This window comes from Osmerus mordax, chromosome 5, assembly GCF_038355195.1.
Source record: "Osmerus mordax isolate fOsmMor3 chromosome 5, fOsmMor3.pri, whole genome shotgun sequence".
In the NCBI taxonomy this organism is placed as follows: Eukaryota; Metazoa; Chordata; class Actinopteri; order Osmeriformes; family Osmeridae; genus Osmerus; species Osmerus mordax.
In genome coordinates, this window is record NC_090054.1 from 16,625,976 (window position 1) to 16,641,472 (window position 15,497).

Sequence of the window (15,497 nt, forward strand, 5' to 3'; positions counted from 1 at the left end):
GATGTGTTCAGAGAAATGGAGCACTGGAATCACTGTGAGGGTAATAGTCCAAAACAACCAGCAGACATTGGTTCAGTAAAAATCCACAGTAAATTGTACTGCACGAGACAAAAGTTAATTGTGCTGCAGTATCTGTCATCTGTCTCTGTTTGTTTGTCGTTTTAACTTTGAAAAGCATGCACACTGCATGGCTAAACTTGAGTAACTTTGCTACGGTAGTGAAAATACGAAAAAACACAATTGACAGGTGTGTGTGTGTGCGTGTGTGTGTGTGTGTGTGTGTGTGTGTGTGTGTGTGTGTGTGTGTGTGTGTGTGTGTGTGTGTGTAGTGTGTGTTTGTGTGGTGGTGAAGGCGTGGGAGGATAAATTTTGCATGTTGGTGTGTCCATGTGACACACCGACATGTCATAGTTTACTAGGGGAAAATCTTCAAAAGAGTACTAATCTGTTTTACAGTGAACTGTTACAACTGAACCTCTTTCCTGTAATTCATGCAATTAAATTAAAAGTGGAAAATAATGCTTGAATGTATTGTATATTTTATAGTGTAAAAGTGAAACAGCCACTGACACATTGATGCACTTGTTCACTTCCACTTCTGTTTGGCCCATTTTTCAGTTACAAGCATTTCAGGAAGTGACGCCGAGCCACCTAATATCAGGAAACCAACAAAGACTATTTATATTACAGAGTAAGTAGTGAAGCTGAACAGGAAGCAAGTACTTCAGTGCACGTCTAGAGCTGAGGGAACACCAGTTCAGATGTTTGACTGACGTGAAAGACTTAATGCAAAGCTTTTTTAACTTCAGAATATGGAAGGAGTTGTCTCATCCTCATTTGGTAAGAAGGTCATTAACCTATTTGCTTCATTGTGAAACAAAAGTGTAAAAGTGGAATGAATCTTAAACAGTACTATTATCACTCTCTTAACATACTGTGCGGATGAATCACAGATTGTTCAATAATCAGGGGTGGGGTAGAGTGTATTTTAATTGACTGTTTTGAATTAAGAACTTAACCTTTTTGAAATGTGATTACTTCTACAATGTAAGAGGATAGTCTCTAAAACAAGGAAGTGTGTTTGAACTCTTCCGCTATTTGCTATCGGTCAATGTACTTGTTTTACCCCGAAACCCCAGAAAGCTTTTTCTGTCGTCAATGTCGTTAATTAATAACTTTCACAACAATTATTTTGTCAATTCAGTTTACTTTTGTGCAAATTAAATGTTTTTGTAAACTTGAGAAGAAAGAACAGAGCTCTGAATACTGATGGGGGACCGATAGTGGTGTGTGCCATTCACTAGCTGTGCAGGGGTTACCTTGACATGAGTACGTACAGTACCACTCAAAAGGTACAAACTTTTGACTGGAACTGTAAATATTCATATTGATTCTGTAGTACTGTGGTGGTTTAGCCTGTTGACTGTACTGCATTGTTAACTTGACCTAATGTACTGTGAGACAGATGGTGCTGTGCATCTAGAATCTAACATTTTTCACACAGCAAGGCTCCTAAATGTTAATTTCCTAATGTATTTAATATAGATAAAGGACAATAAAGTCATCAAAAAAGTGCATCAATGATGCCTCTGTAATCAGCTAATCTCAGTGTTAACATTTTGTGTGTTTTAGAAAATCCTGAATCCCCCCCCAACTGTGAGATATTGATTGTCCACACTGCTGAAGCTGAGGAATGGGCAATATATTTACAGAGGATTCTAAAATCCTCGCGGAAGTTTCTCAGGAAGTCCATTATCCTATACACTGTGGGCCCAGCTGATCATCTACATGGATATAACTTTGAACATTTCCATGGCAGTAAATGCATTGTACCATTGTTGACATCACCATTTCTGGACCTTTTATGTGACCCTGAGGTCCTGGGGCCATTCCAGAGACTTCTTCACCCACCTCACAGGGTGGTAGCTCTGTTGTGTGGTGTGTTAGAGGAAGATGTTTCCATCTGTAACTTTGAACACTGGCGGAGCTGGAGGAAACTCTATACTGAGGATGAACCAGCTCTCTACATATCCACTATTTTAGAGGCCATCAGTGACAGTATGTTTGTTACTGCGGGGATTCAGATTCACTATTTGTAGAGTAATTTTCTAATTTGGTATAAGTAATAATCACTTATCCCAATTAATATTGATATTAATATTACAGCACAATAAATATTACTGCACATTCTCAATTTTCCTTAACTTTCAAAGGCAAAAGACAGGAAGCTGACAATGAAATTGAAGCCCTTGCCAAAACTGCGAATGAAACAACACCAGTGAGTGTGGTTGAGATCTCTGCCCAGGAGAACAAAGACAACATTATCTCAGAGACTCTACAAATTCAGACTAAGAGTATAGTACACCGTGCCTGTCTCACTGTCCAGCCAAACAGAGTACTTTGTGGGGTAAGAAGGGCTTTGGTTAATAATTCAGTTGATTCTGAAACTACTATTTACTGCATGTCTGATTGTGTTTTATGTCTTCTTAAAGGACGAGGTTACTCTTTACATCATCTTGACAAATAAATTGGGCCCTCAGTCAAAAATAGAAGTTGAGTTTTCATCTAATGACACAGTTATTTTAAGGATCACAGGAATTCAAGAAAATGAGTACACAGTCAGTGTTGCTTCGCCTGGTAAGCATGAAACTGTGAACCACATACTGTACTAAAAGATGTTTTGCAATAATAACCTACCATTTCACTATCACGGTATAGTACTACAGACACATCAGCCTGTGTACTACTGTAAATTTGCATTAAATAAGACAAGCTTGATCTTATTTCTAGATATGCCAGCTGGAGAGGTGTCACTAACTCTGTACAGTGACGAGTCCTCAATCAGTTTGAGCCCTGTTACATACTATACAAGAATGGGAGAAATAAGTCGTTTTCTGGAAAATGCCTCTGCTCCTATGGATTTCATGTGCCAAGTAAGAATTGAGACAAAGTGCAAATTATTTAATTGGCATAACATTTGGCAAACTATGTTTTGGGGCTGCTGTCTCACAAACACAATCATGGGTTTTCTCTTTCTTCGACAGGCATTCAACATCTCTTCTAAAGCAACAGAAACACTTGACACCTTGCTTACAGACTCAGTGAAATGCAGGATGCCTGCAAATGGACTTCAGCTGTTTGGAATAAGACAGATTGAAGAAAGTAACATGGCTACATGTAAGCATTGCCTTTTACAACTGTGTTTTTTTCTTCCCACCAAGCTAACAATAGCCATTTATATTCAAAGCATGCCATGTTAAACTCTGTTTTGTCTTTCAGATCAGCGGAACGAAGAGCTTCCCACTGTTCTCCACTTTGCTGCAAAGTACGGTCTGAAAAAGCTGACCACAGTTCTATTGCAGTGTCCCGGAGCCTTGCAGGCTTACAGTGTGATGAACAAACATGGATACTACCCAAACACACTGGCAGAGAGGAGTGGCTTTTCTGACCTAAGGCAGTTCATGGATGATTATGTAGTAAGTCCATTATCAACAATCATTTATACCTGTCAGCAACACTAATGTTTGCTGTTTAGCTGTCACTTTGGTTATCAGTTTCGTTAAAAAACACTTTTACGCAGACACGTTGTTCTTGACAATGCGCAAGATTAGTATCAAACAGCAGTATTCTGTACCCAGTATGGTGAAAGCTGAGTTAATTTCTTTCTCTATCTTGAACCACCCTTTCAGGAAACAGCTGACATGCTTAAGTCCCACATTAGAGACTCCATGGCAGAGGAGGAGAATGGGGATGTGTATGAGTCCATGTCTGACAACATCTTGAAGTATTCCTTGAACCAGGGTTGCAGAGAGGATATTTACGAGTCAATGATAGACTTGAATCCAGACATGGAAGACCTATGTATGACTTTACAGTGACGAAACATAAGTATCCGTCCTCTTTGGTTTATGTTTGATAGTGATGGTAATGGTAATCATTTAAATTTTTTGCTTTCAGATGAGTCCATGGAGGCAGCAACAGGAGAGCCTCTTAACTCAGAGGAAGCTATGCTAAGAAAGTTTTTCACAGGTATTAAATTATTCTAAAGTCTTATGCACAATTTTTTTTTAAGTCAAGCCAAAATTCTTTGAGAAATCATTAATTGAAAAGACTAAACAAAAATATCCTCAACACTGCACTTCAATATTGCCGCACAAATAAAGAAGACAAATAAATACATTTAGTAAACATTTTTGACAATATTCATGTCAAAAATTGGGTGTCTAAGACCTTTGCACAGTACTGTATATCATGCATACTATGAGATTCTTTATGAAATCACTCAATTTGACAATAGAGAAACTGAGTTTCTCAATGAAGTAACCTGAACATTTGAATTGTCATGACAATCGTATGCCTTTCTCTTCTCAAGGGAGGGAAGGAGAAAAGCACCCAAGTTTTACCCAGGAGGAGTATGATAAAATGATAGCCCAATATGAGGAGGAGGAGGACCCATATGATCCGTGTATTCCAGACCAAATCTATGACACAGTGGATGAAAATGCAAGCTGTGTCCTTGAAGTCTTAAATCGTCCACCAGCCCCAATTCCCAGACCAGTGACAGTTGCAGAGCCCGAAAGTCCACAAACCTACATCTCAAGGGGTAGGAAGCGGTTCTATTTTTACAATGCTCTCTCCACAACTGAGACAACACACCGTTCATCAAAAACTGAAGAATCTAACAATCAAGAAATTGTTCCCATTTACAGTGTTTTCTTCAAAAGAGGAATCGAATCCACATAATATTTACAGAGAAGCAGCTGCTGTACCAGGTAGTTAATTATTTTAAAGTGCAAACAGAACCCTTGTTCCTTTTATTGTATATGAAGGGTGTATGGTCACGTTGACAAATTTCAAGATTTCTTCTTCATGGCAAGTAAAGTGGCATTAAACATTTATGTCTCAAACTTCTAGCGAGGCCAGTGAGAGGACAGGCTGTTGCTTCCGGTTCCATTCCGCCCTCCACCCACGATCCCTATGCTGGGATGAAGACCCCAGGGCAAAGGCAGCTCATAGCCCTGCAAGAGAGGGTGAAAGTAGGGGCCATGAGTGTGGATGAGGCTGTCCAAGAGTTCAAGGCCTGGCAGTTTGACCAGGAAAGGAGATCCAACTCTATCCGCTTTCAGCAGGTCAATAGTAATAACTAATAGACAGAATAGTAATAGATTTCTAAGGATATTGAATTACAGTGAGACAGGTACATGTCATTGAAAACTATGGGTTGGTAGTTGGTAAACGTGTCTGTCAAGGAGCAACAGGATGTTTAGAATGAATGATGAAGTGTTGAAGTTATGTTGCAGGAAAATTTGAAAAAATTACGAGACAGTATTTGCAGACGCCACAAAGACATGGAGAAGATGGGAAAGGAGCTGGGTAAGAGGGTTCAGATTCTTTACTTTCATGTTCATGTCATGTTGCTTCTGAGTTTTGCTTCTACGGTAGTTGATCTGGTTTGGTTTCTTCCCTCTGAGAACTAGACATCACCTCTCCACTCCCAAATAATTATTCCTGGGGTACTGACATGGCCTTGGAGTGCTCTGTGTATGAGTCCAGCCCCCGGGTCATGGCCCCACCCCCTCCTGTGCCCCACCCAATCCAGAGAGGCACCTGGCAAAAAGGGAGCACATCCAGTACCTCCAGTGAGTTCCTAGCCCCCTGCAGCCATGTTGACCCCAGTATTCATCAGGAGGGCAATCAGAAAATCAATACAATGTTTGATAAATGGCTGGGCAGATCTGAATGTATCCATTATTTCCTCTTGTCTGTTTGGTTTCCACGCTTTGTTGCGCTCTACGCCTCTACAGTATCTTAGATCTGAGAACTAGAACTGACACCTGCTTGTGGTTTGCACACGGAATGAGTGGGTGTGGGGGCTTAGTCTCTATGCAAAAAAAAGTTTAGAAGTTGTAGTACTAGTTTGGTTACGGTTTTTGATTACTTCAGATCCAACCTTCTGCTGTATTCAGGTAGTGGAAGTAACAGACTCAGCACACATAGCACCATCAGCTTGAGCAGTGGAACAGAGCCAGATTTTGAGGTAAGCAACTGACTCCTCAAAAGCCCCTCTGTCTCAGTCCAGAGAACCCTTTTTTTGGTCACTTTTCTAATGAATTGTTTGGATGAGCAAAGTGTCACATACAAATGAACACGTGACTCCTAAGGGGAAAAGTATTTAAAAGATCCAGTGGTGAAGTTTTAATGTATATTTCAAAGCTTCAAAATCCCATGGTTCCATTTTACAATTAACATACATAATAGATTAATGAATAATAATTCCTACTAGGCACATAGAGAATGTTTTGCCTGTTGTATTGATGATACACAGTGTATACTTTTTGCTCCATTCAATAGGAAGCAATAGACTATCTCCCTCCTCCACCTCGACCCCCACGACCCACTGAGGCCTCCCCGAACCTTCCCCCACCTAGGATCCCTCCACGAGTACCAGAAAGGTAAGACATCCACACGGGATGATTTCAAGCAATGTAGTTCTATCAGCATACATCAGCAACTGTGATCTTACATCATAAACCACCTTAAACAAACAAATGGAATTCGGAGAAAACAAATTCTGTGATAACTATCCTTGGTGAGCACGCTATAAGCTGTGCTTAAAGGTAGATAACAGGAAATAATGAAAAGGAAACTAACACTTTGACTATGCTGTTACAGTAAAAAGTGTTTCAAGTGTAAAGACACCAAAGCACTTTTGGCCATGTGATATTTTACATGAACTTTAAAACAAACAAAATTATTTTCCTGCCGTTTTTTATTGTAAATTTAGACTCTGACATATGTGTTTACGCAACATGTTTATAGGGGACAAAGGTTTTTAACTGAAAAACTCGTACCTATTGTACCTTTAATAACCACATCTATGTCCTTATGGTTTTACTCTCAAATGTTCTTTCCAGCTCAAATGATATACATGTTCACAAAAATAATTTGTGTATCTTATTGAGCCTGTCCTGGTTAAATAGAGGCTAAATAAGAATACATATCAAAGCTAGCTTTTAAAAAATTTAATTTCTTGTGTTTGCAAGGGTTCCAGAAAATATCCTGCATGAGCGATACGTATCAAGCCCATTGCGAACACTTCCTCAAAGACCATCACATAGAGACACCTCTCCACCCTCCATACCACATAGAACACGATGATCTACTTGCTGACATCTTCAAATTTATTTTTAGGATAGTTTTACAATTAATGATGTGAGAAAATACAACTAGATGTGGAGTGAATGGTCAACATTTCTAGATATGTAAGCTGCATCACACACCTGCACTGTTCATGAGCACATTGTAACTGCATACATTTGTGTTGTGAAGAGTCGAGATTACAGTGTCTCTTTGGTATTCTTTTGTTTGTTTTATATAATTTACGCATGTACAGATAATTTTACTGTCTTACTGTATAAAATAAGGAACCTATCACAATTTTGATATTGTTGATGTGTTATCATATTTTTAAAGGATGTGTTGAAAAGATGATGTCCTGTTGCATTTTCAAAGGGGATAAAGTTAATAGTGCAAAGCTATGTAATTTCAGTGAACTTATAAAGTGACAAATAAAGTACAAGTACATATTTTCTATACATTTCTGATCTGACAGGTGGGGATCAATTAAGTTGGATTTAAATCTTCATTTACCATTTCCATTAAAGACTTAAACAGATTGGAGTCATAAGGTTTGGAGTAAAACAGTAAAAGAGAACATTATGTTTCATGTAACAACATAGCATCTGTGCTGTATAGACATGTATCACATAATGAAACTTGATTTATCTCAAACATGATAAAAGCAGGCAAATAGTTCGTTGCCAACTCTGGCCACTGGATGGCGCTCTGCATGTCTACACTAGGTGCATTTCATGGGTTCAGGTTTCTAACGCTGGTTTAGACATGGGCCCAAAATCCAATCTGAAAACTGAAATGCTTTCGATGTGCTCATATTTAATGTTTGTGTTTTTCTAACCAATAATAATGCTGCATATTGGTGTTATATTCATGACTTTTTGAAAGCTGTCAACCATTATTTAGTTTTTATTTGAGAGACATACTTGTCGACGTTTTTTTACAGGTAAGCCTTAAATTAGTTTTAATAGTCTTTTAAAAAGTAAACGAACAAACCCAAAGAGGCTGGCTGCCAAGTTTATAGTATTATTATTTGATTAAACCACAATCATCTTCAAGTAGGCTAAATTTCATATTGGCTATGTTGGATGTAAGGCTATTTTTTTTTTACTGATGGAAGCATCTAAGGACTCTGAGATCATCCCTCCCCTTTGCTGTCCCCACATGCAAGGAAACGCAGTCTAATGTGGTACAACGTGCTGATGAGACCAGTAGGTGTGAGCGAGCCGGGTTAGTAATTGACTGAAACATTGTAGGACAGACCTCAGTGCCGCGTGTTTGGAAATATCGACTTGGCACACTGGATTGCCATTCTTTAGAGGTAAGCTACATGTTTGTCCTTTTGGTTTGTTGTAGTGTTTAGTCCGTTTGATACTGTAGAATCCCTAATACAGAGGGCTTCAGTAAATTCTGTATCCAGTGTACGTTGGCAACAAAATTGCTGACTTTGTATGATGTTGTTTAATTCTGTACCATAATGTTGTGGGATTATTCTGTCCCATTGATGTACTGCAGTGAAGAACTCTGTCCCACTGTACACCTCACTGTGATCTTGTATTTCGGATGGGACACAAACGCCACTAAATTTGGTCCGGGACAAAAAAAATACAGCCTTGTTCTTTGACAGCAGTACTGCAGTCCAGAGAAGAACCGCTAGTCGACCGTTACATCCTCGCATGTGCACTGATCATTATATCCAAAATAGAAAAATGAAATAATCAAAATGTTGTTATGGGTTGTTGGGTTTTTGTTTGTTCAACATAAGCATTTTAAATGTCCCGAAATGAAGGCCATTCACCATCAAATAATTGCAATAATATTCTCTTCTGACAAGTTGAGGGCTGCACATTGTTTACTGTAGATTTGCTTACCTATACCGACTTAATGGCATGCACATTATGCGGCATACTGTACGTTTGCTAACAGGGAACCCGACTATTTTTGATTTCCAGGGGTATCTCTTGCTTGTCTGCAGTAACCCAGTGGGCATTGGGTATCATTACTGCCTACTGCATAAACCTTAGACAATACAAATATTCTCTAATTGTGAATGTGAACGACCGACGTGACTATACAAAACAGGGCACCACTAGTATCGAATATGCAATATCCACACACGTATAGACAGCAGTATGAATGAAAATGACCCATATTGCAGTGGACTGCAGGATAACTGATCAATGGCAAGGCTATCTATTGGACCCCGTACACACTGTGCCACACATTTTTTAAGGCAAAAAGGTCAATATCCCTCACATGTCACTATTAGGCAAGCTCTAACCATATCTGTACATGGTACATGGTACATACTTTACATTGGCAGACACATTTAGATAATTCACAGTTTGTTTAGCTTTTCAAGCCAATCCAAGTTTTTTTCATGGACATATCGGGCCAAAATGACCATTAGGTCTCATGCCAGGCTACTCCATGGTTACACAATCAAGACACACCGAACCATATTCTGTTACATAAGTACTACAGTAGTCCAGAATCAGAATCAGAAAGGGTTTTAATCGCCATGAAAGTTTGCACAAACAAGGAATTTACTTTGGCAGGAAGGTGCATACATTAAACATATAGGAATCTTAAAGCTTTAATATGTGGTCTAACTATACAAAAGGAACAAAGTCTAGTGAACTCTCATTGGCCCTGTAGTTACTGTATTTAAACAGTGAATGTGTATCAATTGTTTGACAAATAGGCCCGGGGCTTCCACATTGAGTGCATGTGACATTAACTCCTGGCTAACATCAGAGCATTGATCAGCCTGTGATGCTGTACACAGTGAACAACCATCCTGTGGGAAGACTCTCAGGATGGAGTGCAAGGCTAACACAATGTTCATTTACATGTGTAAACACACCCGTGTTCCTATGTCATTATTTTACATCAAAGTTCTCTTTGTTAACTCGGTGGACCACTGAATACCATGTGAACCTGTAAATCCGGTTGTTCAGAAGCATTGCTGTGCCTAGTGCTGTGATTCTATACCACACTACTACCGTGCAGAAGAATGGCCAAGCCCACCTGTCAGCTTGACAAGCCATGGTGAATCAGGTCTAGCCTTCCAACAGCGGTGTCATTGTCTACTATATCTCATTGACATGACACTCAACATGAACCTGGCCCTGGGATCAATATCCTGAATGGATGTAGTTGTAACTCTGCAATCAGTGACTCTACTGTCGCACTAGTTTGTACTCTGTAGTATTCTCCAGGCAGATAAATGCACATTTAACTGTAGGCCTCCATTGTCCAATGCCGTAGATAATAGCTCATACTCGTAGCTCCTACTGCCATAGTTCAAACACTTCTCCAACACCACATAGGGCGGCATATTACTTAATAAGTATAGACTATTGTAATATTTGGAGTACATTGTTTATGTTTGGCTGCTTAGACTCTTCCAAGCCATATAATTAATTATTTATATTGAGTTGTCAATATTTTATAAACCCTGTTTAGAATCATGTTACTTGAATATCCATTGGACTGGGTAGCAACAACCATATATCACAAATCTTAAAACTTTAATTTTAATAATGATTTACACAGGGGCTATCCTTGCCCATTATTTGAAGTACTGCTCTGGTAACAATTCATTTTCATTTCCCTGGAACTAGCTTCTGGCATCTATGTAAGATAATGGCATGTTAAGGTCCTGTCACACAACTACTGAAGTGATGGAAGTAAAAGGTCATAAAGGTTTATTATTTCTCAAAATAAGATCATCTTAATGAAATGATTGGCTGACAAACATTGATGAGTATGTCCCAGCAGTCAGCTTTGCAGAGCTTCTGTGAATGGTTCATTCAAAGTTCCATGTTCTTATGAATGGATACCATGAACATGAAATATCTGGGTTCTTTAGTATTGTAGATTATTTGATTTCTTTGTTAATTTATCTTAATTGTATACCTCCATAGCATAGATATTTAAATATACATTATATATTTACACATAGTTCACTAGATGGAAAGTGTAGTGTGAAAACACCAATGTCTTTATTCTGCAGTAAATAACTGATGGGTTTTCAGGAAGACGGATGTTCAACACCAGGTTTCTGTTTTCATTCTGTGTTAATGTTACAACTCGTTGCTTAGCAACCTTCTCCCTCCCCCCTTTTCCCCATCTGCTTCTATTGGACAAAGTGGATAGTGCTGCTTGAGTGTTATGCTTTGGCTTTTCAGGGTCTGTGTGCACAAAGAACCCCCCCCCAATGAAAGCAAGTAAACAAGAAATTGAATAGGCAATTTATGGTTTGACGATAGATTTGTCGCTCTTCACGCTTGTATTGCGTAGGAAAATAATGAAGGAAATAAGAGACACAAAGAGGCACAAACACTTTTTGGCAGTTGTTGTCATTATAGTATTAGCATACAGTTTCCATAAGGCAGCCGTTACTGTCTTTTTACATTGGTGCTAAACACAGTCATGCTGTCATTCTTTAAGGTGTCGGGTCTGTTGGTATCCCCCGACTCTGGTGATTGTATCAGGGTTATCTGTTAGGACTAAGTCGACAGTGTGTGACACTCTTGGCACAGACAAAGATGGAGACATTTCTCATGATGGAGGCAGTCTTATGTGGTATTTTCACAAGGCCACATTTAGCAAAGCACTTAAAATGAGTGGATTATCACATTGCTGTTTATAGACATGTTTAGGTGCTGTATCTCATGACAGTTTAATCAAGCAGTTCTGTCACATAAGCACTCACAGAGTTATTATAAGTAACAGAGAACACTCAAAGCTGCCATTCCACATCTGAGTCAAAACATCCCCCTCGAAATACGGGGACACTTTCAACACTCTCTCAAACAATAACATGAATTGTCATCAAAGCTCCCAAAACAAACGGGTGGTCCCCATTGTCTAAGCCAATAGGAATCTGCATACTTCAAATTTGCGGGAGGATTGTCAATCATCTCAATTCAAACAGTCAGGAACATACCCATCATATGAAGTATACTACATTCACCTCACTTTGCCCTATTTTAAAACAAGCTTGCACCTCTGACAACATTTTAACAACAAGTAAAACAAAATTCAGTGCTAGTCCTCTCTAGAAAAACTAGTTTTCTCTTGGAGCATGGCCTGGAGTGCTCACTTGCCATGGAGATGTATTGTCCTTGGTAAACTGTCAGCTCACTGAACTTCTTATTACACTGGCTCTAAAACCCCTGGCAGTCAGACTATGCCCAGCTTGGCCCTCTAAAAATGTCCATGTGAGACAGTGTGTCCATGTGAAAAGCCAGCGCCTTCTCCAGGACCTTCACACGTGCCCTGCCCACTCTGCCCTGGGGATCTGGTCATCGTCACGCCCAATAACTGTCAGAGCTTTTCATGGACATACTACAGTAGTTGCAACAACTATGCTTTGAATCCTGAAGCACAGCACTGACCAAAACAGAAACGCTTACTCAGCACTCATCATACTCATTAATAGTAGACGATATACATTTGAAAAGACATATCTTAGGATTCAGTTTCAATTCTTACGCGAAAGGCACTTGAAAATGATCAGGTGCATGCATTTCCTTTTATGTACGCCTTTGTTTAAAACCATGGCCTCTGCTCATCAAACGTGTCTGTTGAGGAATGCGTAGAACCCTCGGCTTGTAGCCAGTGTGGAAGCTGTTTATGGAAGAGAGGGGGTCCTCTCAATTAGAGGGATAAGCTGCTGCTCTGGAGCGGCCCTTTCGAGCCTTGTTTGGAGCTGTTTTATGGGATCTACACTGAGCCCTGGACAGCTTCTCTTCTCTCTGCTATTAGTTGACAAAGCAAAAGTCAAATGGCATTACGTAAGAGCTCTTTCTCTACTTTTGTAGAACACCAGACCTCGTGATGAGTTCTTTTGTGTTAACATTACTCTCTTCTGAGGAATATTGCAGGAATCCCTGGTCATAGGTATCATTGTTTGAGTTCTCGGTAGCATTATCTTTTGTTTAATTTTTCGAAAAGTAAACATAGAGTTGTTTAAACATGTGACGCTTAAAAGACTGTAACAGCTCAGAACAGCTGTTCATGCTCACTGCCATCGGGTTTAAAATGACATTCAGTAGATCAGTATTTCAATCAATGTGTAATTTAATGCATTTCAAATGTGTTATTACAGTGTATGGTACTTAAGTTAGTACTAGTTAGTTTGAGTAAAACAGATTGGCTCTTGAACTCTGCTTCCCTAGCCGTTGTCCAGAGGGTCCACTAGCTAATTCCAGATCTCCTCAGATGTCCAATTTGTGCCAGGAGGGATCTGGGGGCAGAATGTGTTTATGTACTGATGGTCTTCAGTTGTTGAGTAGGTGCCACATTCCCAGGTGGCATGTGGTGACAGGCCAATCGGAACACGCCTTCTGTTGAGAGTGGCCAGACCCCCCCGGCTCCTTATCCGCAGTCTACTCACCCCCCCCTCCCCCACTCCCCCAGAGCAGCCCAAGGTCAGATGTGGGCACCTAAATCAGAGAACAGCCAGTCTCACCTCCTCAAGACTGTCTCAGGGTTTTTTACACAGAGACAGATAGAGAGAGAGAGAGAGAGAGAGAGAGAGAGAGAGAGAGAGAGAGAGAGAGAGAGAGAGAGAGAGAGAGAGAGAGAGAGAGAGAGAGAGAGAGAGAGAGAGAGAGAGAGAGAGAGAGAGAGAGAGAGAGAGAGAGAGAGTCTGGCTTGAGTGTCAGACAGAAAGAGTCTGTCTAGAGTGTCACATGGGCTGTCTGACTGGATGAGCTTCCTACTGTACTCAAGACTGAGATCTGAACTGAGCTGTGAAAGTAATCTGGCACAGTAGGTATGGAATGGCCCTCAGTTAGGTAATGTCACTAATAACATCAACGTCATTGACTGTTTTTCAGAAAGAGATTGTATAGTTTATTCTTGCCATCAACAGTTAATATGTTGTAAGACGGAATGGGTGATAGGTAGCATGTTGTGTTTAACTGGCTAAAACAATGTAGACAATACTGTATGTCCTGCATTGTACTGTAGTCCATTAAACGGTATAGACTACTTTCTGCAAATGCAATTCTGAATGTTCACATGGTGTACGGTGTACATGGTGTACCATAGTGTGTCATTGGTGCTATGTCTGACTCAAAGCTCAGGTGATTTTTGATTTTGCTGCTGGCTGAGCTGAAGGGCATTTGCGGTTTGTGCTAGTGCCAGGAATGTTGGCTGATAATATCAACATTGAGTACTGAAACACTCTCGGTTAGGAAGGAATCACACTCTGTGGAAAATCAGGCCTGTGTGTTTTCACTTGTCTCATTAAGTTTGACTGAGCAGTCGACTCCTCATGATCTCAGTGTGAGTCTTGCTGTCCGTTGTCTGTTGTTGTGGCTTTACTTTCAACCCCCTCTTGCTTTGGATTGACTGATTTACTGACTGACTGACCAAGGACCATGTGTTATAGAAGTTTGTTGCGGAAAGCTGTTGTCCAACGGCCTGTCCTTCAGTAGTAAGCTAATGACCCACAGAAGCCCTCACATCAAAAATCTCAGAACCCTATCTAAAACCAAAATGACCTTCTAATACATTTGGGTTTCTTTATCTAGCACAGTATCTTTTTGTTCTTCAGTCAAATCTTTTGTGGAAGATGAGAGAGGAATGTTCTTACTGTAGGTAAAGACTTAAGTGAAAGAAGTGTGCTTATCAGTCTCATGTTTATCTTGGCTTGGACATGGCTGGCTGTCCCCACACTGGTGGGCTAGTGCCGGCCTCTCTCTCTCTCTCTCTCTCTCTCTCTCTCTCTCTCTCTCTCTCTCTCTCTCTCTCTCTCTCTCTCTCTCTCTCTCTCTCTCTCTCTCTCTCTCTCTCTCTTTTCTCTCTCTCTCTCTTTTCTCTCTTTCAGTTGGCCTTTTCCGAGGCATCCCTTCCTAATATGGAATGGAGTGCTCTGATACGTTTATATTGTGTATGACATGATTTCTCACATTCTTCAATAACTGTAGCTGTACTGAGAGACAGTTTCTTATTTTTATAACACCGTCTTTTTCTTACATTCAATATTTTTGAGAAGCAAGTTAAGCTCTGAGAAACAAATTATTTGTTTGCTGCAGTATAAGCTTTCTTCTGTTGTTTGGAAATTAACAGATGTCACCTCCATAAATGGTGTCTGAGATCATTGATGTGTGGGCTTTTTGTGACACTAGAGATCTTGAAGGGGATCAGTCTTTCAATACACTAAGGTTATAGATAGATAATATACAAATATTATCTCTTACTATGGAGCATTTGTTTGAACTTTAGCTCAAAGATGGGTTGATTATTTAGGTCTACTTTTACCCATGGGTCTTGTCCAAAAATATCCTGTTTTATTTAGAACTGTTTTGGTAAGCATATTTGATGTGCATGTGGTGTGTGTGTGC

The 15,497-nt window shown here is 39.9% G+C and overlaps 1 protein-coding gene across 3 annotated transcripts; it reads left to right on the plus strand.

Annotated features, from left to right (window-relative positions):
- The first annotated feature begins 700 nt into the window (after positions 1–700).
- On the plus strand, positions 701–7,586 carry pik3ap1 (phosphoinositide-3-kinase adaptor protein 1). Of its 3 annotated transcripts, none has more exons than XM_067236260.1 (17): positions 701–840; positions 1,633–2,058; positions 2,214–2,407; positions 2,493–2,637; positions 2,791–2,933; positions 3,045–3,177; positions 3,280–3,476; positions 3,690–3,861; positions 3,958–4,029; positions 4,373–4,603; positions 4,710–4,772; positions 4,915–5,129; positions 5,301–5,373; positions 5,472–5,639; positions 5,967–6,037; positions 6,352–6,452; positions 7,044–7,586. In XM_067236260.1, exons 1-17 carry the CDS (start codon positions 813–815, stop codon positions 7,156–7,158), a joined length of 2,547 nt encoding a protein of 848 aa, XP_067092361.1. In that variant the 5' UTR covers positions 701–812; the 3' UTR covers positions 7,159–7,586. The 3 variants fall into 3 exon arrangements, with proteins under 3 accessions (XP_067092361.1, XP_067092362.1, XP_067092363.1); XM_067236261.1 differs by having other exon boundaries at positions 5,478–5,639; XM_067236262.1 differs by lacking the exon at positions 5,472–5,639.
- Positions 7,587–15,497: the final 7,911 nt, after the last annotated feature.

Bases quoted from the DNA above. Each gene is read 5' to 3' on its own strand.
- pik3ap1 (XM_067236260.1), top strand. From the start codon at position 813: ATGGAAGGAGTTGTCTCATCCTCATTTG. The intron at 5,640-5,966 runs GTGAGTTCCTAG...TGCTGTATTCAG, and splicing joins GAGCACATCCAGTACCTCCA to GTAGTGGAAGTAACAGACTC. The intron at 6,038-6,351 runs GTAAGCAACTGA...TCCATTCAATAG, and splicing joins GAACAGAGCCAGATTTTGAG to GAAGCAATAGACTATCTCCC.